Here is a 25580-nt window from a genome sequence, read left to right on the forward strand (position 1 = left end):
CCTGCTTTCCCAGGAACAGTTTGTGTTTCTTTCTGTCCTACTGGCCTCCAGGCACTTCAGCACTGCTGCCTGATGAATCCTTATACTCCTTAATTCTCTTAATCTCAACCTACGTGCATTTACTGGCAGTATATTAGAAATATTAGTAAAAATAGAATTAAAAATAATATTTAATGATCTTGTGTGTGAACATTCCCCTCGAGAGATGTTGTTGGCATCAGCATAGAGCAGAAATCTTATCTGATATGGGATCTGGCACAGCTTGGAGGGCAACAGGACTGAAGTGGTTCTGTCCTGGGTAATGCAGGACCATTATTGTGATGGGATGGTGTCAGTGTGGGACACACTAATAAATCCACAACAGCCTTGTAGCTCCCTGTAATATCATCTGTCATCCTGTGAAGCAGAGCAGGGCAACATTAAACATTTAAATCTTACACAGATGGTAGGAGGAACTCGCTCCTCGGAAGGAAGGAGCAGCAGAGGCGACGTTGGGTTTCCTGGCTCTGCATCCACTGCAGCCCAGCCAGGCTGAAATTGATTGAGCACTATCCATCACCATCCACAGAAATGTCAGGAGATGCTTAAATGCATTCAGGGTGTATCGTGTTCTGACCTCTGCTAACCCTGGCATCGATTAGCTCCGGGTTTCCTTCACCTGGGGGAATCCCCAGAGCACTGTTTATAAACATTCACAAACACCAAACCCGACACACGTGGCATAAAACAAAACAAGAGCAACACAAACACCTGGGATGCAACACAGGCTAAGGAAAGCTGCAGGCTTGCACTTGGGGAATTGAACTTCCCTGCAAAAGAGGAGTATGGCACTGCCTGTTCTGCTCATGTTGGGGAAAAAATCACGTTTGATTCCACTCTGTTGTTAAAAAATACCCGTCCTAGCAACCTTTAAAATACCTGAATATAACAGATATAAATATACAGATATAAAATAATATATAAAAATGCCTGTGTTTTACACACTGCTAGAGGCGAGCATGAACAGCCTGACCTGGGCTGCCTCCCCAGATGTGCCACCATCTCTGACTGTGCTGCAGTCACACTTGGGACATCAACAGTGCAGAGAACACCTCTGCTTGTCCCCCACCACCACCCTGGTGCCAGCTGCTGCTGCCACACCAGCACCAGCTGAAACTCAAAAGCAGAAAGAAGGGAAAAAGTTCCTCAACTTGGCCTTCACCAGACCTCACTTCCTAGAAACTGTCACCAGGAACGTCTTTGACGTCTACACAACAACAATATCCAGCTAATAGCGGTGAAAACGTGGCACAGGAATAAGTAGGAGAGCATTAGGAATCCTAAGGGGTGTTTTGGTGGCTGCTTTTGCTGTCACCATTGCTGTAAAGCCATTCAAATATCTGACCAAGCTCATGCAGGCGATGGTTTCTGTTTGCTCGGGGTGTTTAGCAACACCCTCAGGTCAGAGTCAAGATCCTCCCCGTGTGCTGCTGCTTCATTTCAGGAAATGAAACCCAGCTCCTTCTGCGGAAATACTGGCCAGAGATGGGCAGAGGGGCTGCAGGAGCTAAAATTTGGGAGCCCCCCTGGGAAGAGCCAGCAAAAGGTACTCAGATTGCCAGGCTAAGGATGTGGTGAGAGGAATTTCTCTCCCATCACACCCCTGCAAATGGAAAACCCACGTAGAGGTTCTGGAATGAGCTTTGGAGTGAGGTATGGATTGAACCAAGGAGCCACTGGAACCACAGCAGCCCAGAGGATTTCAGGAGATAAAAAAACTCCTTTCCACGCTGCAGCTTGGATCAGTGAAACCTCTAAACAGGGCTGGTGGGAGATTTCACCCTGAACTTCCAGGAGGGATGTGCCTAAATCTTCCTCCACTTCATTCTACCCTTGCTTGGACATCCTGAGCCTCAGCTTTGCTCTGGGGCAACTGGTGGAGGAGAAACCTTCCCCAATGGATCTGTTCCGGCGAAAAGTGTTGGCTTAAATTAACATTTTCAAGAAAAAACAGGTTCTCAGACGGTTCATAATGAGGCACACGGTGAAATCCTCCCAGCTGTATACTCTACCTCGCTTTAATCAGATCATTAACTTTCATAAAGATGTAGGCAGGAGGAGTGGCGGCACTTGAAAAGAGCTCAAAACACGCTGAGTTTCAAACTTCAGACTTGTCATTGACTTAGCCTTTCATTGAGCCAATTATTTATGACATATTTGACGAAATTCAGCAAAGAAAGCACTTGAAATCTGCATATCTGCTTGGCTGCAGTGGAGCTACTACTACATGAAGGAGGAACATGAGCGGGGAGCTCTGCTCAGAGGACACCTGGGTGCCTTGTTTTGCATCATTATTTGCCAGCAAATGGTTCAACGGGGTGGCACACAGATGCTTGTATCGTGTTTTTGTTGTGCAGGCGTTTTAATAAATGATGAGGGAATTAATTCTGAATTTATGTGTCCAGCTGGGTGCTGCGGCTGGCAGGGAGCTCAGTGCTCCGTGGTTGGCTTTGGCTCTGGTGGAACCATTGAATCCCACAGCGATTTGGGTCGAAAGAACCTTAAATCCCATTTCTGCGAAGGGACACCTTCCACCATCGCAGGCTGCTCCAAACCCCGTCCAACCCGGCCTCGGACACTTCCAGAGTGTCCAAACCGCAGCTTCTCTGTGCCCCTCAGGGCCTCCCCGCCCTCACCGGGCAGCCCAGACCCCGAGCCGTGCCCGGGACAGCGAACCCCGCGGCTGCCCTCACAGCCATCCCGGCGGGCTCTCCCCGCTCCGGCCGCCGCCGATCCATGTCCGGATTTTCGGCGGCGCCGCGGGGCAGCCCGGTCCGCCCGCCCATGGCCGCCGCGCGCGCTCCGAGCTGCGGGCCCGGGGCGGCGGGGGCCGCGCAGGCTGCGAGCGGCGGGGGCGGACCGGCCGCCGCCATGGGCCCGGCGGGGGCGGGCGGGCGCTGAGGGGGCGCGGCGGGGGCTGCCTGCTTCCTTCCCTCCCTCCCTTCGCCGTCCGTCCGTCCGCCCGTCCGTCCCTCCTGCCGCCCGCCCGCCCGGGGCGCAGGGCGGGAGGCGGGAGCGGCCCCCCGCTCTCCGCACACGCGCACCGGGAGCCGCTCGGCCGCACCGGCGGAGCCGCCGCCGCCCGCCGCCAACCCCCGCCCCGGGGGCGGCTGCCCCGGCGGAGCCTCCATCTGCAGCCCGGCGGCGGAGCGGGAACATGGCGGACCTGGAGGCGGTGCTGGCCGATGTCAGCTACCTGATGGCGATGGAGAAGAGCAAGAGCACCCCGGCGGCCAGGGCCAGCAAGAAGATCACCCTGCCCGAGCCCAGGTACCGCCCGCCCCGCCGCGGCCCCGGCCCGGCCCCCGGCGCCCTCCCCGGGCCGGACATAACGGTCCGGCCGTGCCCCGGCTCCCGCGGCCTCCGCCGGCACCGGGTCCGGCCGTGCTGCATGTGTGGGATGTGTTGAATGCGTGTGTTTATTTGGCACAACTTGTGCGGGGTCCCTCGGCGGGTGAAGGGGGGACCCGGCTCCCCTCGGGGACGAGCCCCGGCAGCTCGGGGGTTTGTGGATCCCCAGCGCGGCGCTCCGTGCGGCGGGTGAGGAATTCCGTCCGGACCGAGCGGCTCTGGCCGTGCTGCTCTGCAGAGCGATTTTTCGGTGATGCTTCACGGGGTTTGACAGGGGATGCGGGAGGAGGACGGGGCCGGAGCTCGCCCTTAGCAGGCGGCTCACGGAGCAGAGGTGCTGGTGCTGCTCTGGGCTCCATCGCCCGACCTTTCCCGGTCCCACCGAGGGAGCACACACAGCCTTGGCACAGCCGGGGTTGTTTGCTTGGTGCTTGGTGCTAAAAGCAGCTTTCCTTCCGCAAAAACAGCTTTTTCCCCGTGGCTCTGTGTGTGTTATAAAATCACCTGTGCATCGCTTATTTATTGCTGAAATTAAAACCAAGCTTTTCCTTTTTTCCGTGGCTCTGGGTGTGCGTGTGTCAATGTATATGTATATGTTAAAAACGAAGATTCAGCCAGCGAACAAAATACTGCAACAGGAAAAATCTAAACCAAATTTTACTGCAGAATGTGTAGGCAGTTTGGAAGCCTGCTGGTGGCCTAGCCTAGCTGTCTTCTGTGAGCCAGGGATCGCTGGAGCCCTCTTCCCACTTCTTCACTCGTTTTCCTGCCTTTCTGCTGGAATGCTGAGCAGCACAGGGAGGCTGCAGAGCAGGGGAAGGTGAAGGTGCCCAGCCTGTGTTTATCCTCCTTGCAGGAGCAGTGAGACCTCAGGTGATGAAGTTTAGCTGCTGTGTTTAAGGTCTGGGTGAGGATGGTGTTGCTGGACAGACAGAGGTGCCTGCTTTTCTCGTGGTATGTGTTTACACTTTCAAAACCAGTACAATATCAACAGAATTTCACCTTCCCTATAAGCCTGATGTCCAGCTTTGCTGGTGGCTTCATGTGTCTCAGTGCTGTGGTGATGTCAGTCCTGTCCTCGATGATGTGCGGCGGTGCTGCTCCCTGTCCCCAGCAGGGATATGACCCCTGTGGGCAGGTGAAAGGTGGGACATGGAGGCTTGCAGGGCAGGATAAGTCCTCCTAACACCAGGAAAAATATCAGCACAGTCAGTGTTTGTGGAGAAGCTCCAAAGCTGCTGCCTGCACCGACATCCCTCGTGCCTGGCGTGGCGGAAGCCTCGTAGCAAGCACAGCACGAGGCCTGAGAAACCTGCTGTGCTTTGCTCTCCTGCTCCAGGATTTACCTGCTGTCAGGGTTTGGTGGTTTCCCTGAGCTGGGAGAGATGCTTCACCTGCTCCACGAGGTGGGAAAGGCAGCCAGGTGCCAGAGGAAGTTTTGTGCAGTAGGAGGAAAGGGGAAAGGTTCGGTGGCCAAAGCACCTTGGGCTGCCTGTGAAAGAACCTGGTGGCGTGGGATATTAAAGGAGAAGGATGGTTTGCCACCCTCCTCGGGCTGTGGGGCTGTGCAGGAGGTGAGAAGCCTTCAGTGTACATGGTGCTGTGGGACAGGGACATGCCAGGCCCTCAGCACAGAAGCAGGAGGAAGCACAGACATAACTGAGAACTGGGACTTACCTCAGCCTGGGACCACAAACGGCTCTAGGGTGCTTGAAATGACTGAACCTCTCAGCTTCTAACTGAAACCAGGGATTTCCTCATACAGTAGGAAATTGTGACCGTTATTTTGGTGTCAGATATCTTTGTGCTGGCTCCTGGCTGGGTTTTTTTGATCCCCCTCATTAGAGCAGACATGGTGTGCTGGGTATACTGAAATATTCTGAAATATCGCTGGCGAAGTGATTCATTTAAAATGACATAAATCGGCTGGTTAAAGGCAGGTTGATATAGTAACAGTAAAAAAATACAACACACAGAGTCCTCTCTTGTTTGAAATCAAACAATTTTTCCAGATATTCGTTATATCTGTGCCTGTGAGCAGCTCCTCGGAGGAGCACAAGCTCAGCTCTGAAACGCTGGATGCTCAGCCATCCCCGCCATCAGTCGTGGCTGTCACTGGGACAGAGAGCAGGAAGGTCACTGGAATATCACATCCACGTTTGAAAATAAATGTTCCTGCCTTATTGCAGCGCTCTGCTCACAGGGATGTGTTGATTTGTCTCTGGTGGGCAACCACAGCCCAGGGACAGGTCCTGTGCACCAGCCTTACCTCCTCGAGGAATATTACAAAGGTTTTTACCCCTTGTCTCCTTGCTGGAGTCCAATACACCTGTCGGCACCCTTTTATCTTTCCCAGATAAGGCTGAGGCTAAATGCAGCAAATGAGTTTACTGTAATGCAAATTTGAGGGGGCTTCCTGTTTACAAGGAAATAGCTGTAGTGCCGGCAGAATGAATTCCAAGGCTGCAGGCCAAGGCTTAGCAGCAAATAAACTATGAGGGTGAAGAGTTTATTGGCCGTAGGGCTGATTATTGCTGAGTTTACGTGAATTATCCTCAGACTGGTTTTGTCCTGAAATCGTTAAATGTCACAGTTTGGGGAGGAAGGAGAGAAAACCCTAATGAGCCGGGGAGTGCCTGAGGAAGAGGATTAGTGTGTTTTTGTTTTTTTTTTTTTAAGCACCAAAACAAAACAACCCTTTTTCCATCCTCTGTCATCTGCTTTTCCTTCCCTTCTGCATTTCCTCCTTTCGTTCCTAAGAGCCTTGCCAAGAGCTGTGAGAGCTGTGGTATCTTTGTGTTGTACATTGTTTCCTAAAAGCCTGTTTTTCAGGGAGATTCGCATGGGTGGGCAGAAAGGCTGTCAGAGGCAGAATATCCTGCTGAAATCAGGCCTGGAATGGGAAGGAAGACAGCCCTGTGGAAATATGAGCAAATGTGAAACCCAAACCTTATTCTGCAGAATGACTCTCAAATATCTTAAATGTTGGTGGGAAAGGAGTAAATTAACTGCACTCTGAATTTTTTTGGCTATTCAGCAGACTGCTGAGATTTTTCACTTTTCCATGTAAATTTTACATTTCCCTCATTTTGGTCGAAGGGAGTGGAAGAGCACTATAGAACAGCTGTCTTTATTTGCCAGCAGCTTGTTCTGCTTTGAGTAAAGGATTTGTGTAACGTGAAGCTGAGAAAAATGGTCCAAGAAATCAGGTAACAAATGGGAGAAGGTTCAGGGCTCGCAGGAGCCTCGTGTGCGCCACTGGAAAGTTGACATTAAACCTTTCTTACTATAAACATCACGTAAGCTTTGGGTGCTTTTGGTATCCAAATACCACGGGCATGGTAACAAAACACAGCATCCATCTGTCCAGGCTTCTCTCCCCGAGGTTGTGGATGTTTCTCATCTCTCCTTTTCTAACCTGCTTTCAGTAATTACCTCTGTTTCAAGTTAATTCTGATTTTTCTCCCAATCTTTTTCTTTGGTTTCCCGCGTTCCCCTGAACTGTGCTCTGCTGGGGGAAAAAAGACAATGTTGCAGTCACTTTTTTGTTAAAAATCATGCTTTTAATGTGACATTTTTCCTCAGCAATCATCCCATCTTCACTTGTACAGGTGCAGACTGGCCTTTGGTACCCAGCAGCTTTTCGTAGGGTGGTTGATGTGCCCTTTGCTTCCTTACCCAGTATTCAAACTAGCTTGTCTAGAACTCTGATTAAGGGTCATTGAAAACACAGAGGTTGATTTGCCTTCCCAATTCTATCCTGAGCTGTTTGTGATTTCTTTTCCTCCTCCGTTGGTGCTGAATATTATCAGAAATCCAAGCGACATCTCCTGCTCAGGGTTAAGCATCATCGCTCTGTTCTCTCTTGCTTCTGATTTTGTCATTCCGTTCTCCTGGCCTTACTTTGCTCTTTCTGTGGATTTCATTTCTTTATTTGAGGTGGCCTTCAGGGAGTTCTTGCACCTCTTGAAGCTTCTGTAAATCTCTTAAGTTGCAGGCTCACACTCGCCTGTCTCTGCTGTCAGTCTGGGTGACTTTGGCGGTGTTTTCTCTGGCATTGTTGAACGCCTCCGTCTTGTGTTTATTCATTTACCGTGCTGTCTCTGGGAAAATTTTCCCGACAATTGGGTGTGTAATTTTCATCTTTGTTGCTATTCCGCCCATGTCAGCCCTCTGTGTCTCTCTCTAGGTGCTTCTTTGTTGCTGCTAGAAAACTGTTTAGTTTTGGGCACCTTCCTGGGCAGCCCTTACAATGCTGGACCATCCTTTCCCTGAAGAAATTCTTCCTGATGTCCAAAATCTGAAGCTTAAATGAATAAACTGAAACTTATTTTACTACCTAGCACTGCTAGTGTGAAAATGCACACGTGAGGGTTCGTTGGGAGCTGCTTGAGGAAGGGGCAAGACTTGCTTTTTTCTGAACCAACAGTGCAAGAAAGGCCGAACACTTGTGTTCACAGTAGTGAAATTTTGGTTAGAAATTCAGCCTCCCTGCTTTGCTGTCCACAGAAGTTTGTGGTCGGGAAGGCAGTAAGAAATGGCTTTCTCAAAATAATTTGATGTGCACACAGAAGGCTGAGGCTGCTGACAACGTGCACTTGCTTTTTATCTCAAATTAGTTTTGTGCTGCAGCACTCTTTTTGGGAAGAATGCATGGCTAGGGATGGACATGGCCTGATATACCTTTGTTTGCATAAAGCACCTTGGGCAGGTGCAGGAGTTGAAGTTGGATTTTCTGTTGGATTTTTTTTCCTGGCCCTCGACTGTCTCAGCTCCTGAGCATCCGGTGCTTGGAGCATCTCTGGGCACAGGAAGGAGAGATCTGGAGAGAGATGCTCCAATTACTTCTCCCTGGGGATGCTGCAGGATTGCAGCGTTATGTTTTGAAGCATAGACCTTCCCTCGGGCATCGTTACCTTAATTAAGAAAAAAGGTAAATAAGGGTGATCTGGGGGGAGATCAGTGTGCAGCCTTCTGTTGCTGTGCTAAAAACGGAGGGAGGATTCTAGATGTGTTTTTGGGGAAAGCTCCCAAAATGTGGTGTTGTTTTACAGGTGTGATCTGGTGCAGGTGGGCAGATGTTTTTTCAGTAAAATTAATCAACTTTATAGCTCTTACTCCTTTTATAGCTGATGGCTTTTCAGTGCCCAGTCTTGCCTGTGTGAAATGGTTTCAGCCAACGCTGGAACTATAAGATCAGGACATGAGTGTGTGCAGCCCTTGCTTTCTGTTCTGGTGAAATCATGTGGAATGGCCTGGTTTAATCTTCTTATCAATAATAGCTTTATTTTGTTGGTGATTAATAAAATTAGTAAAAAGTCTATCAGGAGCCGTCAGGTCCAGGTGCATAAAGCAAATAACATAACTTAATTGAACTAAATTGGTGCAAAAGCAGCAGTTTCTAGCTTAGAAAATACAGCTGTTTTCCACAGGAGCTTCACCCCATGCTTATCCAATAAAATAATTCCTATATTGACTAAACACCTATATAAATGAATAAATAAATAACAATTTTTGAAAGCGTTTGAAGGAACACAGAGCCCCTCAGCCCCCTTCCACTGTGCTAGGAATTTGTCCTGTCAGCATGTGTCATGTCCTATTGAGGAGGGGAAAGGGAAAGGGTGGATTTTGGGGAATCTGGTGGGGCTGTGCAGATCAAAGCCATCATTAGGGACTTGGTCTGAGTTGTGTGACAGCAGACAGTCACCAGCTCTGCCAGGATCTCTGCACAGGAGCTGGGAATTGCTGGATGCTCTGGGGAGTTCTACCTCTGCACAAGGTGTGTGTGAGAAAAGAGCTCCCAGCAGCTTCTGCATCCTCCCGGGAAATTAAAAAGCTCCAGGGAAGCTGATAAAACACTCAGTGCTTCAGACCTTGGATAAAGACAGCCCTGTCCCGAGGGGCTAAGAGCAGAATGAGTGTGACAGCTCCAGGGATGTGGCTTGGCTGCTGTTGTTTGTTGAGTTTCTGCCTCAGTTTCAGCGGGGAAAAGGAGCTCTGTGAAACTGAGTTTTAAAGGGAGAAGAGGGGTGGTGGTGAATGGAGTTAGATCCAGCTGGTGCCCAGAGGATTCAAGTTGCATCAGGGGAGGTTTAGGTGGATATGAGGGGAAATTCCTTCATGGAAAAGGCTGCATAGGGCAGTGGTGGAATCCCCATCCCTGCAGGGATTTGGGAGTCGTGTGGATGTGGCACTTGGGGATGTGGGTCAGTGGTGGCCTTGGCACTGCTGGGGGACTTGGTCTCTGAGGGATTTTCCAACCTAAACAATCCCATAACTCAATTAAAAGAAGACAGAACGTGTGTGGATGTTTTACTTTGATGTCTCTGGGGATTGCCCGGGCAGCCATGGGAATGGGACACAGCTTTGGGAGTGACATTCCTTTTTGAGCATTCTTCAATCTGGCTTCTCCATTTCTTCTCTACCATCTTCTGCTCATTTTCATGTTTGAGGCAATTCTGTATTGTGCATCAGTCCTCTGATTTTTTTATTAAGTGTTTTGATTTTTTTTTGTTTTTTTTTTTTACCTGAGATTTTCCTAATTGTTCAAAATTACAAGAACATTCCTGTAGTTTTAACTTGTTGTTTAAAAGAGCTTTGAAAGATCTGATTCCTAGGCCAAATATTTCATCCCAGTTTTCACTTTTGATCAATCTTGCATTGCTAAACCTTTTAAATGCACTTGTACAAAGAGAAAAAAAACAACCCACTTTTGGCTGTGATGGCTCTGGGCCATTCTGCCATTGCTTTGAGTTGTACTTGTTGACCCTGTCATGCTTTCAGTTCAGAGGCCTTTGGGGCAGGATCTTTGGTCCAATTTTAGCAACTTTATGATGGATTTGGATAGTGGAAATAAACATTTAAGATCTCTGTAAAATTGCATCCTGAGCCTATAAATGAATAAATAAATCAAAGGCGTTTGTCAGTGTTGGCCGTAGTTCTTGGTCTCTCAGTGAAGGTTTATACTTGCTACTTGCAAAGAAAGTTCTAAACATTTGAGATTGAGAGAGATTAGAAAAAACTGGCACGTCTTCAGTAATTTTGTATTTGTTTAAAAAAAAAAGTAATTTATGATTGGCGAGTGCCTTAATTGCAGGCAGAGCGAGGAGATGTGATTTTCCTCTGATTTTCCTTTCTTGTAATTTCTCAGCAGCAGCAATCTGGTGGAAGGGCAAGTCCTTGACACTGCAATTTGGTGTAATTATTCCTGAAAAATTCATGTACTTAGAAGCTTTTCTATTAGTTTCAGATTTCAGCGCTGATAATGCCGGGCGATCCTCAAGGATCTCGGGGCTGCTTTGGAGCTACACAGCTCCTGCTTTTTGTAAACTTTCTCCATGAAAATCATTTGCATAAGTGAAGCTGCTGATGCTGGGACGGGAGGGAGGTGTAGGCAGGTTTTGCTGAGCTCTAATCCCTTCCATCCCACAGGGCTCTGGGGTGAAATATGTTGCTAATCACCCACGACAGTTCTAAGAGCATTAGTTCACCGCAGTGAAATGACTTGGCAGTGGCTTGGTGTGAACTTCAGGGGGTGTCAGGGCAGAAAATGGGGCAGAGATGGGTGGGCTTGGGACAGAAAATGGCAAGAGTGCTGTGGAGGTGGGGTGTGCATGTGGTGTGATGTGTTTGTGGAGGGAAAGCGAAATTTGGGGTCACTGATTGCTTTGTCAGCTGATGAGACCATGCACTAATTAATAACTGACTCAAAGAATGATTTGCATTGGGAAAGATCTCCAAGATCGAGTGTGATTCTGTGAGTGTACAAGTAATAGATAAATATATCAGTTTAGATGGTCTAATCATCCTTTCTGGCTCTCTGTGCTGCGAATTTGCCCCACGAACTGTGGGAAACCTCAGTGACAATGTGTGAAATAGCTTTTTACAGCGCTGAGAGCAGAGTCATTTGGAGAAGTATTGACTTCTGCTGAACTTTGAGCCGGGTGCAATCTGAGAGAGGAAGCAGAATGAAATGGGTTCAATGGTTTATGAGTGTTCAGTGTTTATTATCCCTGACACAGGAATAAATGGAGGTGGCTGTGGTGTGGAGATGAGATGTTGGGGGTGCAGAGAGTGGACAGGCACTGCCAAACCTTGGCAGTCAAAGCACTGACCGTGGAGTTGATGACTATCTGGCATTTTCTTGAAATAATTATTAATTTGGTCGTGCCAGGAACCATCAGGAGCTTAGTGTGCTGTTGGATAGAGGAGCCACACGTGGCAGAGGGATGGTACCTGCTCTGACGACAAAGAGGAGGGAAAAAATAAATCCAGCTTTATTTTACAGACTGGGGATCTGAGCAGATCAAGTTTATGACCTGCTTGTGGCGATACAGGAAACGTTGGTAGAGTTAAATCCTGAACTCTGCTCTCCTCAGTTGCTGTGAAGCTGCTGTTTCATTCTTAGTTTTGTTTTTCTGTTCTCCTGTTTCTGTTTCAGCCTGTTGGAGAATATATTAATGGCTGGAACTGCTTATTCTTAATGCAGGTGTAGCTCTCTAATGCTGGCTGTTGTTTTTCCAAGCTGTGGTGTGCACGTGTGCACCAGATAACATCCCACAAACCTGAACTCTTATTGATTTACAAGAAAAAAAATCATCTGCTCTGATGATAAATAATTCAAAGCTCTTCTAAGATCCAGTAGCAGGGAGGTCAGTAGTAAGGAGCTTCTTGACCTAGTTCCAATAGTAGGAGTATTGTATATATGGATACACCCTGTTGCCTCATTCTGTGCCCTTTTCTGAAGTGTGAGTTGCTTTCAGAGGAACTTCAGGGACAAAATCTGAGTGAAATGGATAGCAGAACTTTTATAGAATCAGGGAATAGTTTGGGTTAGGAATGACCTTTAAGCTCATCTTGTTCCAACCTCCCTGACACAGGCAGAGACACTTCCCACTCTCCCAGGTTGCTCCAAGCCCTGTCTAACCTGGCCTTGGACACATCCAGGGACAGCCACAGCTTCTCTGGGCAACTGTGCCAGGGCCTCAGCACCCTCACAGGGAAGAAATATTTCCTAATACCTAATTTAAACCTCCTCTTTGCCAGTTTGAAATCATTCCCCCTTGTCCTGTTGCTACATGCTCTTGGAAAAAGTCCCTCTCCATCTTTCTTGGAAGTATCAGAACGAGCGCTGTTTGTTTTCCTCTCCTCTGTAACTCCTGGTTTGTCCATATTCCTGCATTCAGTGGGGTTGTGCTCCAACCCCATGGATGGTTCCTCAGTTCCAGTGGCCATCCTTGGGCTCAGTGCTGGCAGAAGTTTCATTTCTCCTGCTTGGCATGCTTCTCCTTGCAGTCCCAGGCTGTCACTGCTCTGTTCTGGAGGAACAGCAGGAGTGGCTGTTGTTGTCCAGTGCTGCAGCCAAGGACGAGTCCTGGCTTTGGCTGAGCTCTTCCTGCTTTGCTGTTCCTGCTGGAACTCGTCTGGGGGGGAGAATCATGGATGCTCTAGCCATACATGGCCTTCTCTCTGTTAGAAAGGACATAATGTGTTTTCTTCTTCATTTTTCAGACGTGTTTTCAAGTAGACATTTTCCGCCTGCGCCGACCTTGGCACTGCCTGTGCCCTGCCAGGCTGCTTGCAGACAGCGAGAGCTGTTTAATTCCAGAATGGAGTTTAACCTTGAAGGCTGCTTTTCAGGGGGTTTCTTTGATCAAAGCTGGAGTAACTAGAGCTCCAAGGTGCAGCTTGAAGCCCCTTTTAACAGGCTTTTCAGGTCATGTTTGAAATAAATCCCTTTTCTGGGCAGGTGGAGGAGCTGATCAGGTTAGAGTGACCTGTGCTGCTGGCAGGGTTTATGGTTTGATGAGGATGCAGATAAGTCATCTTCTGCCTGCTCCACTTCTTTTCAGTGAAGATAAAGCTGCTCAGAAAGAGGTACTTGAGTCCACCTTGCATATCTCATCAAATTTTAGACCTGACTTTTGGCTTTTCCTGAGCATACTTGTCGTGGTGCTTCAGTTGACTTGTGATATGTGGACGGTAAACGGAGCATTTCTGAATTTTTTTTACTGTTTGCTGTTTTCTCCCTCTTTGAAATGACAAAAATGTATGAACAAAAGGTTTTGCTGCAGTCCAGTTGGATGTGCTTTCGCTTCTGAAGTCTCCCTGGATTTCGTTTTTAGCCAACTTTTGTTTCTGCTCCTTGTGAGTGCTGCTATTAAGGTGGATCATGCTGTGAACTGAGATGAACTCGTGCAGAAACGGCCACTTCTTGCATTAGTGCGTGGTTTGTGGTGATGGCATCTCTGGCCAGGGAAAGCTTTTCAGAAATGGCTGTGTTTCTGTGAAATGCAGCTTTTAATCCCAGATTGCTGACGTGTAGGGCAACTAATGAGTCGATAGACTAAAGCAGAGAGGGAACCTTTTTTTCCTGTTTGTGGAATGTGCTAAGTTCCATTTTAAAATTTTCCATCCTCATGAGGGATACATGGACTCTGCGTCAGTTCTTTGAACTCCAGAGGATTTCTACCTGTAACTTCCACGTAAGAATTAGGAGGTGATTATTCTAGATAGTCATAACCCACTCCATGTAATTTATTCCTATTTATTCCTATGGATAAATAGAAATTATTTCAAAGGGGCGTGAGCGTTGCTGAGGACCTGGAATGCAGCGTGGACTCCTGCAGCCTGTGATCATCTTACAGATTTGTTCAGATTCTGTGGCTGCAAAAGACATTTTGTTCCTTTGACGTTATCCATCAGACCAGAATGGGATGTCGGGAGAGGAGGAGGCGCTGGAGAGGTTTGCTCCTTACACAATCACTGTTTTCCTGGGCGCTTCAGTCACACGTTAAATTTTCATTATCTTCTCCCATTGTCTAGACCGAAGATCTGTTGATGTAATTTCTTGCAGTGCACCCGCTGGAGCAGAGGAAAGCTTTCTTGGTGTCATTATTATGAGAAAGGCTTATTCTGTTACTGCTGGTCTGGTGGGCAGTGGGAATGGGACGGTGCTGGGGGGTGATGGCAGTGCCAGGGGGCTCGGGGAGGAGGGGAGCTGTGGGAACTCGTGCCAGCCTTGTTCATCTCCAGTGGGTCTTCTGTAAGTACAGGGGGATGAGGTGAAGGGCTGTTTGGCAGAAGATTTAGGATATTAGGAAGGAATTGTTCCGTGTGAGGGTGGGGAGGTTGTGGCTTAGGTTGCCCAGAGAAGCTGTGGTTTCCCCATCTGTAAAGTGTCCAAGGCCAGGTTGGAAGGGGCTTGGAGCATATCTGGAAGGGGCTTGGAACAACCTAAGATAGTGGAAAGTGTCCCTGCCCATAGCAGGGGGTGGAACAAGGTATTCTTTAATATCCCTTCCAACCCAAACCATTCAGTGATTCCACGATCCCTTATTTACTTCTTCCTCTTCATTTAAAATCAGTATTTTGTTTAGATTGTTAAAAAACACAGAGAGCAGACCCGGTTCTTAATGAACAAATAAACAGCAAGTTCGTCACTGAATAATTTATGATCTCAAACCTGATTAACAGTGTTCAGCCCTCCCAGTTCTTGTCTGACTTGATGTGGTGTTTGGCCTCCAGAGCTCTTGCTTTGGATCACACTGTTCAGAGATCCATATTCCATGTGGGATTTGGAGATACACAGAAAACTATTAATAGGATATTTTCCTACATGGGGATTTAGGGCTTTCCAGCAAAGTCCTTGGCTTTATTACAGACTTCTTTTCTGGTCAAGTCATTCAGATTTCGTGCTTCAGGTCCTCCTGTGAGGAAGAGTGTGGATACTTTCTCCTTCATGGAGGAGATTTGGGAAGTTTCTCAGAATTTCTGATGCCGTGTGAGCACACGAGAGGGGACATCCCTGAGGCTGGCAAAGATTAGGTTCTCAGTCTTGCTACTGCAGAAATATGAGTGATATTTAATGGCCTTGTTTAGAGCATGAGTACTTTGCACAGGGTTATTTTTATAATAATAAATAGTGTCGTTATAATAATAAGTAGTATAATCATAGTAATAAATAGTATGCATGAAAATATTGATTTTAAAGTTGGAAACTGAGAAAGTCCAGTGGAATTTTGACTTGATGCTGTGACAAGAGTTGCTTTACCAAGGCCCAGCATTGACTTTAAAATTGATGTACTTGTATTGTTGCCCATATGAAATTTTTATAGGCATTATATTACAATGAATATTGAGGCTACTTGACACATAAAGGAAATCTTTGTTAATGTGGTTTAAGTGAGTGATTGTGACATTATAAATTAGGCAAAGTAGATGTGAAGTGCACTGCAGCCAAGCAGGGCCTAATGGAGCTGCTGTTGGCTGGTGGTGTGGTTAATCCCAGGCAGCTCGGGGTGCCTTGGGCAGTTATTTTACATTTCAAACTAAACCTGAGATGGGAATAAAGAACCCAAGTGGTGACCAGGGTGTCCCCTGGGAAGTGACCCCAGGGATCAGCTTGCTGGAGGCCAGCCAGGGCTCCACCTGACTTTTTTTCAAAAGTTTAAAAAAAGCAATTTCAAGTAACTTCTCTTTCCCCCTCTCCCTTTTTCTTTTTTTTTCTTTCAGTATCCGCAGTGTTATGCAGAAATACCTCGAGGAAAGGGGTGAATTAACCTTCGACAAGATCTTTCATCAGAAGATTGGTAAGTCGTGTCTCAATAAAACGTTACTTGTGTAGGTATTTTCAAGATCAATGTGGTTTTTGCATTTCTCTCTGATGCCTGCTGAGAAATCAGTGCTGTAGAGTGTCTGAAGAGCACTGCAGGATGTTCAGGACTTAGGGAAACGTGGGTCTTCAAGAAGATGAAATGTTGTGAAAGGGAAGAAGACGAAGCAAGGCAATCTTTCAACTTCAGGTTCTGGAAAACTACAGGGAAAATAATTAAATTATTTGGAAACACCGAGGAGAAAATTATATTACTTGGTATGGGCTTGTCAACAATATAATGTGTCACATCAGTTAAACTTATTTTTCTTTGCAGAGGTAATGAGCCTGTTGATCAGGGAGCAGGGGAAAAGATCCCAGATGTGTTGTCTTGACCCTCTGACATCATGTTCTTGCTCTCAACACGGGGGGATGTAGCCTGGGTGAAACTGCTGGGAAAATGGACTTGTGGAGCAGTTGGTCAATATTCCCTGGAAGGGTGGATCCAGGGAATTTGCATGGGAAAATCAGAGATCAGTGTTTAGCTAACTGTGAGTGCTGGAGTGAAAATTCTCCGTGTTCTGCTGTGACACGAGGACAAGGGCACGGAGACAAAAACTCCATAAACCAGGGGAGGGGGAAAATGCAGTGAAATCCAGCAGTGTCCCTCCTCTCCACCTGTGCCAGAGCAATCACCCAGGCACAGCGTGGGGACCCTGCAGCAGGGACTTGGCTGTGACATCCAGCCCTGGGCTGCGTTGGCTCAGCTGGATCACACGACTAAATATAAAATCAGTGTTGTAGCCAGTGAGGCATGTGAAATAATCCTCTGCTGGCAGAATGTTGTGTCCATCCTGGCACTGGATTAAAAAAATATACATGGACCTGCTGGGAAGAGTCCAGGAAAGAGCAGTGGGAATGAGCAGACCTTGGCTGAGCAGTCTGTTAAATCTGACCTACAGGGAAGTATTGAAATAGGGTGTGATGTGGGCAGTGCAAGGGAGAAGTGAGGTTGAACATGATTCAAAACCAGAAAAGCTGTTGCAGAAATGATGAGGTTACTCCGTTTTTCAGAGCTTTAATGTGTCAATGAAAAAGAAAAAGATCTGGATGTGAATAAAAATTAAAATTTTAGTGGTAGGGTGGGTGATAAAGCTGGGAATGGATTTTGTGAGGGGCTTGTGAGAGCTTTGTGCAGTAGATTTGAGGAGAGGGTTGGCTGGGATAGCACAGCTGCTGCTGTCTTGGAAAATGGGGAATGGGCTGGGAAGTCTTGAGGAGGTCAATGATTTTATTCCTGTCTGAAATGAGAGTCTAGTGAACAAAGTTTTCCTAGGAAAAACTGGTGCTGGAGGCATCTTTGGGCTGGTTGAGCTTTTACTGTCCTCTCTTCTGCTGCAGCAGAAATGACCCAAAGCCTTCCTGCTTGCCTGGCAGCGTGCAGCTCGCTGGAGTGGGAATTTTAGGTATTGCCAGCTTAAAATAATCAGTATTCTTGTGTCTCACAGTGTCATTAATGGCTCTCAGAGCCACTGGAAGTCTTGGGGAGCTTTCCAGTGGGTTTCAGCAACTGGAGCAGTCTGTACTTGTGCTTAAAACTTTTTATTGTGGCCCAAACTTTTGCCAGGTAAATGCAGAGATACCTTGTTTACTTGTTCTGACACCTCAGTGTGTGCTTCAGCTCCAGTGCCTGTGCTGAATCATTAATATTTTGCTGTAGCCTGGCAGTTGCAAAATAAGCGGAATTTTAAGCAACCAAACACAGCCTGATTTCAACCGAGTCTCTTTGGGGGCAGTGAAATGAAGAAGTCCTTTTTTTTTTTTTTTCCTCTATAAAAAAAGAAGTCAAACAGACCAACTTCTATGTAATGGATATTTCTATTTATGTAATTGAATACTTTTCATTACCAGTTACAGCGAGGACTGTTGCAGTTATTTTGATAAGTTACAGCAATTACAGTTAGGTAACTGGAACCTTGGAAGGATTAGATCTTTTTTTTTTTCCTCCCCATGGTGGTAGTAGCCATTAAACCTGGAATTTTAGAGCCCAGAATTTCATTAACATATTAGTTTCTGTGCACAGAGGAGAGGTTTCCTCCTCCTCTCCCCGGGTACAGTCAGAGCAGGACTTGCCTTGGGTTACCTGGAAATGAGGAGCAATTCTGTGAATGCTGTGCAGGAGTTTCAGTTAATTCTGAAGCTGAAGTAGGATTTAGAATGGAATTAAAAAAAAAGATTAAAGCTAAACACGGCTGTTTTTAACAGCAGACTTTGCCTTGCGCTGGAAAATACAGTATTTCCTTACTGTGGTTGTTCATTTAAATTTGATTGCCTTTTCTAGCGTGTTCTTTGCCATTCAATTAGCTCTGTTTCCAGACATTAGCATAATTGCTTGTGGTAAAGTACCTGCAATTTTAGGCAAGCCTTACGCAAAGGGCTGCGAGAAGAAGTACGAGGAGGTAATTAAAAGTCTAATCACCTTTTTGTTCTGCTCGTTGTCTCTTTGTGTGAGTTGGGATGTGGTGAGACCACAGGTGGGGCAGGTGTGGGGGGAAGCTTCTCCTGCTCCAAGGAGTTTCCATGAGCCTCGATTTCCAAATAATTCTGCTGGATCATCCCTTATTGCCAGTTCTCCTGGGCTGTTATTTCCTCAGCTAAGGAGCCATCCAGCCCTCCCTGCTTTATCCTTATAAAACTGCACTGAGCTCCCCAGTTTTTCCTTGGCAACTGCTCTAGATAAGAACTGTTGTTGTTTTTTTCTTTTTCTTTTTTTTTTTTTCCCAGACCTAAATTCTTCCTCACAGCTCCAGGTCACTGCTTTTTTTTTTTTTTTTTCTTCCCTGTTTTTCAGTATCCTTTCAAATGTAAACCCAGGCTTTGATCAGCTGTCTGATAGGAGGGCTCTGATGTCGGTGTGGAATTGTTCCTGTGGATGTTTCCCTGTGAATGTGTCTAAATACAGTGCTTGCTCTCATCACCTGCAAGTGTTTATTCTCAGTGAGCCCTAAAATCCTTTTAGGGTCAGTGCTTGCCAGAGGTTGGCCCAAATTCCCTTCCTGCCAGGTGTGCAACTGCAGGGAGTCACAGGGACAGCTCAGGCTTGGGAACCAAACCCTTCAGGATGAGAATAAGAGCAGGAAGCTCATCAGGGATGAAAACAACCCTGAGGCACCATCAGATTTGCATAAACAAGCGTCTGTCCCCTATTTACATCTCTTCCCTCAGCCAGGCAACCAGGCTGCTCTCATCCCTCGGTGCTGGCACTGCTGTTTGCCCCCTGAGTGATGCTCCAGCACCATCTCGAACTCTCTAAGAATGTCCTGGTGACTCAGAGGACGTGGAGCTCGCAGAAGCACCCAGAAGAGTGCTCTGGCAGCCCAGCCCAGCCGGCTGTTCCTGCAGAAGCTGCTTCCTCCACAGCAGAAGCCTCTTGGGGAAGTACAGGCTGTCTCGAAGCCGAGTGCGTAACCACCTTAGCCGGTTTGCTTTCACCACATCCTGTTTGCTACAACACCAGATCAGGAGTTTCTTTAGAAAAAGAGACGTTTTGGAAGTGTTGAAGGCCAGGTTGGATGGGGCTAGGAGCAGCCTGGACTGGTGGAAGGTGTGGGGGGTGGGATGAGATGGGTTATAAGGTCCCTTCAAACCAAACCATTCTGTTACTCAATATCCCAATATCCATAATCTCCATGTGGAATGCATTCTGCTTCACATCTGCGTTAAAACTGCACGTTGAGTCCTTGCCATGCTCCCTTGCCCTGTGGGGTGAGGACCTTTAGAGAGCCCCTGTCCTCAGAGGGTAGCTGGGGAAATGAGCAGATCAGGGGCTGCTGCAGCCAAGGTGCTGCCAGACCTTCAAGGGAGTCCATTAAATCATAATATTGCTTTAGAACAGGATTATCCTGGCTATTAAATGCTTTGGAGCAAACTTGCTGCCAGTTAGGGTTCATTGCCTCTTGTGTCTGACTCTGAACTTTCAGACAAACTGCATCTACCTGCGAGGCAGGGAATGCAGCTGGGTTAGAAATCCTGGGATGTGATGGTAAAGCATCCTATTGCTCCATGTCTGGCTTAGGTTCAGCCTTAGGTTCTCTGGTGACTGCCTGGGTCCCTTATGAAGGCAAACAGGCTGTTCTCATCTCCTGAAGCTGGTGGGACGTGGCAGTTCCTTCACACCCTTCTCAGTTTCTCATCTCTTGCAGAGCCGTTGGGTTTGGGTCTGGGGGAAGGATGAGAACAGGACGTGTTTTAGCTGTTTCAGCAGCTGGTCTTGCTGCAGTGTAAATTTTTCACCTTGCCTAGGAAGTAACTTGCAATTTTTTCCCCCCCGAAGGTGGTTCAGTTTTATTTTCATGAAATACAAGAACTAATTAAAACAACTTGTAGTTGACGTAAGAAGCTACAAACCTTTTCTTTCCCCTTATTTACCATCCACTTTTGCAGAGTGAGGGATGATCTTTCTGGGGTGATTCATTCCACTGTCTTCCATATCCTCCTCAACCAGCTCCAAGCTGGAGGTTTTCCCAGCCAGGGGAAGCATTTTGCCATCTGCATCAGTGCTGCTTTTCCTACCCACGGGGCTCCTGGGGGATTCTCAGCCCCTTCCCTGCTCCCATTGTCCTGATCCAGCTCAGCATGGATCATGTTTGTTCTGTAGCTCCTTAGCTGAGCTTCCAGAATGTTCAGTCAGATTTGTAGCTCCTGCACAGGAGATTTTCTGCCTGCCCTCCTCAGTTTGAGGGAAATGCGCTCAAACTGACCCTTCTGGCTGCTGTTTCCTCCAGCTTGGTCATGACAACTTTCTGTTGAACAAAAAAAAAATAAAAACCCAACCAAAACTAGAGTGAGAACAGCTACAGCGGTTTTTGGGGGTCAGTGAATCATGCTTTCTGTTGCTTCTGTCTCTAGTTATGGACTCATATTTCGTTACTTCAGAGCTTTGGTGCTAATCATTAGATAGGAGTTAAAATCTGTTGAGAAAAACATTCTTGTTCTTCCTCTTTCTGCTGGCACCGCGCTCCCCGAGCTGCCTAAAAATAACAGGCTGGGAAAAGTGCCTCCCTAGAGCATTATTTAAGCTATTGTTTAATTTAAGCAGAAGATCTATGTGCTGTTGGCATTCTGGACTAATTAAATAGTCCTCTGAGGAAATAACAATGAAGGCAATAAAACTTGGTCGGGAGTAAAGAAAAGCACCTGAGTTTTTGGCTGTGAAGCGAGCAGGGATGACTTTTCTGAGCTCTAGCATGAGCACTGTGATAATTTTGCTCTTGATGTTAAATAATGTGCAGCTAAGTAGCAAGGACATCGTTTCTTGGTGGGTTTTCTGTACAATCAGGGCCACAGGTCGTTAGTTCAGTGGTTTTGCTCTGGATTCTGGTTCTGACCTGGCAGCCACCACTCAGAAATAGGCACCACCAAAATTAGGAAGTTGCCTTCCGAACAGAAAATGGTATTTCAAATGCTGTTTGAAGACTGATCTTATTTTTCATGGCGTTTTTGATTTTCAGTACAAGACCAGCCTGGGCCATAGGTTGTGGACAAGGCTGCAGGAGGTTCTCAGGGGGCTGTGGGAGCATTTCTGTCCTTGCACAGCTCTGTGATCAGTTAAAAACAACCCAGAACCCAAACCACAAGGAGACCTCGGAAACGGTGTGGCTGCAAACTGAAACAGAAACCGTTAACGTGAGACATTTCACAGGGGATTTGCTCCTCACACCATTCTCTGCTTGTACCAAACGGGGGTGGGGGGGACAGTGAATGAGAAAATCCACATTCTGAGCCTTCTAGAAGTTGATCTGTTTTGCTGTTTGCAGTGTTTCTCACCAGATGTGTGTTAGGTTTAAGATCTCTTTATTATGTCATAATTTCAGTGTTACTGGAAGCTACATTTCTTTCAACATTTTGTGGTAAAATAAAGTGATATTTGGCGTGAATTACATCAAAGATCATTTCGAGGGATGTTGCTGAAACTCCCACTGTAGATTTTATGTGCATTGGAGTTGCCTGTCTTGCTGTCAGGGACAAAGAGTATCCAAAGGCCACTATCAAAGTGCATGTATTCATTTTGGATTTTCTTTCGATGATAAATAATTGAGCATTTCTTTGTTGGGCTGCAGCCTGATCCCCCTGCCTCCTTTTGTGGGGGGTTGAAGATGCTTACTTGTGTGATTTCCCAGGGGAGCTGCAGATTAAATCTGAGCTTTAAAATAGGAAAAATATATATCCTATCATCTGGAACGTCACATGATGGATAGTGTACACATCCTGGTAGATTAGCATTTATATGCAGTACAGTTCCTGGAAGATTTAAGGCTTGGGGAGAAAGTCTTTATCTCAGCAGAGCAGTGCAATTATACCGTTCTTGGGTTAAATTATCAATATTTCCAGGCAAACTGGCAATTTTGAACTGAAGTAGTATCATAGGAGAAGAGAGCATTAAGGAATATCACTCTATTATGGAGAGGACAAATTATAAATTATTTGAATGCCATTTCCCTTGGATGTTTCACACACAAACACAAATGCCTGCCCTGCTGTGCACCTGCCACAGGTGTGTTTGGTTTATCCCTGGAAGCCTGTAGGAAAATTCCTTCCTGTTGGATAAGAGGGACCCTGGGTGGTTGGTTCAGCTCTCTCCAGCTTTTCCTCGAGTTCCCTTTGCTGTGGCTTTAAACTGTGGCAGAGGGGTTTAGGTTGGATATCAGGGAAAATATATCAGGATATCACTGTGGGATTGTTGGGGTGTCTGTGCAGGGCCAACAGTTGGGTTGATGATCCCTGTGGGTTCCTTCCAACTCTGGATATTCTGTGATTAATACTGTGCAAAGTGACTTCCATCCCAAAGGTTTTCTATCTACTTATCCTCACCTGGGCTTTCTTTGCCTGTTCCTGGTGGAATCTTCTCCTTGTGTGAACCACTGGTATATGCAGTACAATTCTTGGAAGATATGAGGCTTGAACCACTGTTCACACACATCCTGATTTCCTCTTCTTCCCCCCCAGCAATTCCTCAGTCAATCTGAAACAGTTGCCCTCCCATGGAGTTTTTATCAATGTGTCTTGAAACAGCTCACGGACTAATTAAGCCTCTGAGCACAACTGTGAAATAGGGAAATATTAGTTTGCCCTGTGTGTAAGGTGGCATAATAGCAGCTTTAATGAGTTTTAACTGCATAGCTGTGTATTACTAATAAAGCAGATTCTCTGGGCCTTCCAGTGCTGCTCATTCCCCTCAGTGGGATCACTCAGCAGTAACAGAACAGCTCAGAGCCAGCACCAGGCAGAGTCTAAATTACTGGAGCTATTAAGTGTTCTCACTTTCAGCAGGGCATTTAAGGAGTGGAGTGGTCAGAGAGTTGCAGAGGAGCTGGAGAGCTCTGGCTATCAATTATTCCAGGGATTAATTTCCATATGCTTTTATTGATCCATGCCAACATCTGTCCTATAAAAGAGCAGACAGTGCCCTGTCCAGCCAGGGCCTCTGTGACATCCTGCTGGATAGGTGGGGTCAAAAATATGCAAACCAGTTTTTTTTAATGTTTCGAGATACTTCTGCCTATAATTGCTGTGATTAAAAGAGGAAGAGCAGCAGAACCATCTGTTTCTGAGCCTCCAGCTCACAGCAGCTTTCTCAGAGCGCCAGAATGAACCAGAGGAAGGCTCAGAAATTCCTGTAGGAGAATCAGCTGGGCTCTCTCACTGTTGTTTTAGTGGTTTTGCTGCTCTTTACCTAAGTGCTGTGTGTATTTACTAACTGGATAGTGCCGGCTTTGTGTTTTGATTTTGACCACAGCACAACAGCTCCTCAACGCTGTGGCTGAACAATTTGACTCTTCTCAGCGGTTCAGATACTGAGCAGAGCTTTGCTGAGGCAAACACTGGCAGCCAGGGACTTGAGAACACCCTTCTGTTGTGGAATTACTCCATGTCTTCATGAAATGCTCCTGTCACCTTGCTCCCACCTAAAAACCACAGCCGGATCTGGGCTCTTCCTGAGGAGCAGAACTGCAGCTCCCAGTGGAGTTGGTGTGTTCAGTAATTGGTAACAGTGAAGTTCACAGCTCAGAGCAGGGCAAAGAGAAAAGTGGGATTCTCAATAATAAAGGGGTATTGGCTTGTGGTGTGTAATGAATTTTAAAATGTTGTATAATGGAAAAATACAGATCGAGAAAATAACGACTTGTCACGTCCTTCAGAGGGCCTGAATTGTGGGGGAAGAACAGAGACAACAAACAACAATCCACCACTATGAGGTTTTTTAGCTGCTCCTGCTTGTTAGCTTGCTCATAGTTTGCTGGTACCTTTTGTTACCAGTTGCAAAGGGGTGGGAGTTTCTTCTATTTACAAGTGAAGAAAGAAGAAAACCTCAAGTGCTGTGTATTCCTTGATGAGATTTAGTGAAGGAATTGAATCCCATTCTTTGCAATAACTGATTGAAATGAAATGCTTCAATTCTGTGTTTAGTGGTCCTTTTAAAAACTAGAATCTTTTTGTGTATCTCTGTTTAGTGTTGTTACTCCTCCATCTTTCAGAGGAGCTTTTTCTTCTATAAAACCCTCTTTTTTCTTTCAACTTTGATACGTTGAATGCCTTTGATACTTGACTTCAATCAGCTGAAATCTGCATGTTGAGGGAGATGAGAACATGAAAGATAGGTTGTAAATATGGTTCAGAGATTACTTTTCCCTATTTTTTTCTCTCCATGGCTTAAAAAAATGATTTGTCACATGTTCAGTGTCCAGAGCTACTATTTCATGAGGATATTCAGAGAATCCCTGAGTGCCTTGGGTTGAAAGGGACCTTAAAGCTCATCCAGTTCCACCTTCCCCAAGCCATGTCCAGCCTGGCCTTGGACACTTCAGGGATGGGGCAACCACAGATTATTATTATTATTATTATTATTATTATTATTATTATTATTAGGCTGCTTTGGGCTTTCAATAAGTCTGTATATTCCCTGCTCTACCTGTGTCAAACCTCAGGCTTATGAGGTTTGACACAGAATTTGGGAATATTTCTCTACTGTGTCCCCAATATCAGTGCTGGAGGAGCAGCTCAGCTCTGCTCCTCTCCCTGCAGGAATTTCAGGCATGCACAAGTCTGGTGCTCACAAAGAGGGCTGATCAAGCTTGAACAATGATTTCCCTGGGTGAAAAGCTATTGGAAAATACGCCTGGAAATCAGAAGTTTCTTTGACAACACTTAAAACCTTTTAGCCAAAGCTTATTTTCGTATAATGATTTCTAGACGTCATTAAACAAGCTACCTGGCAACTTGCAGCCTAATTTTGAGCTCAATTTGGTTCTGTTCTGGGGAAATTGTTCTGTGCTCCTCACCATTGGATGTACATCCTCTTGTGAAATACAATTTGTTCTTTCCCCCTGCTTTCTATGCACAGGAATATGTTTCAGTCTGTTACAATGTATTATTTTTAATGCAAAGTGAATGAACATTAGGCTCAATTAGGAAAGAATAGATGAGGGAAAGTAAAGTAGTGAAATGTGTGGTGCTTTCTGGGCTGGGAGGGTTTTTGTGGCTTTGGACCTTGCCAGAGCACAATTCCTACACAGTTTTCCCTGGTAATAGCAAGTCTTTT

General features: G+C 46.4%; 1 protein-coding gene across 1 annotated transcript in view; it reads left to right on the forward strand.

Moving 5' to 3' along the window:
* The first annotated feature begins 2831 nt into the window (after nucleotides 1–2831).
* GRK3 (G protein-coupled receptor kinase 3) overlaps nucleotides 2832–25580 on the forward strand; it is a 56848-nt gene continuing 34099 nt past the window's right edge. The window contains exons 1-2 of the mRNA XM_085075689.1: nucleotides 2832–3309; nucleotides 15904–15980. Coding sequence (XP_084931815.1) covers nucleotides 3197–3309; nucleotides 15904–15980 — 190 coding nt within the window. The 5' untranslated portion in view covers nucleotides 2832–3196. The remainder of the gene's footprint in view (nucleotides 3310–15903; nucleotides 15981–25580) is intronic.

Source organism: Lichenostomus cassidix, chromosome 15 (genome assembly GCF_008360975.1).
Source record: "Lichenostomus cassidix isolate B80296 chromosome 15, HeHo_3.0, whole genome shotgun sequence".
In the NCBI taxonomy this organism is placed as follows: Eukaryota; Metazoa; Chordata; class Aves; order Passeriformes; family Meliphagidae; genus Lichenostomus; species Lichenostomus cassidix.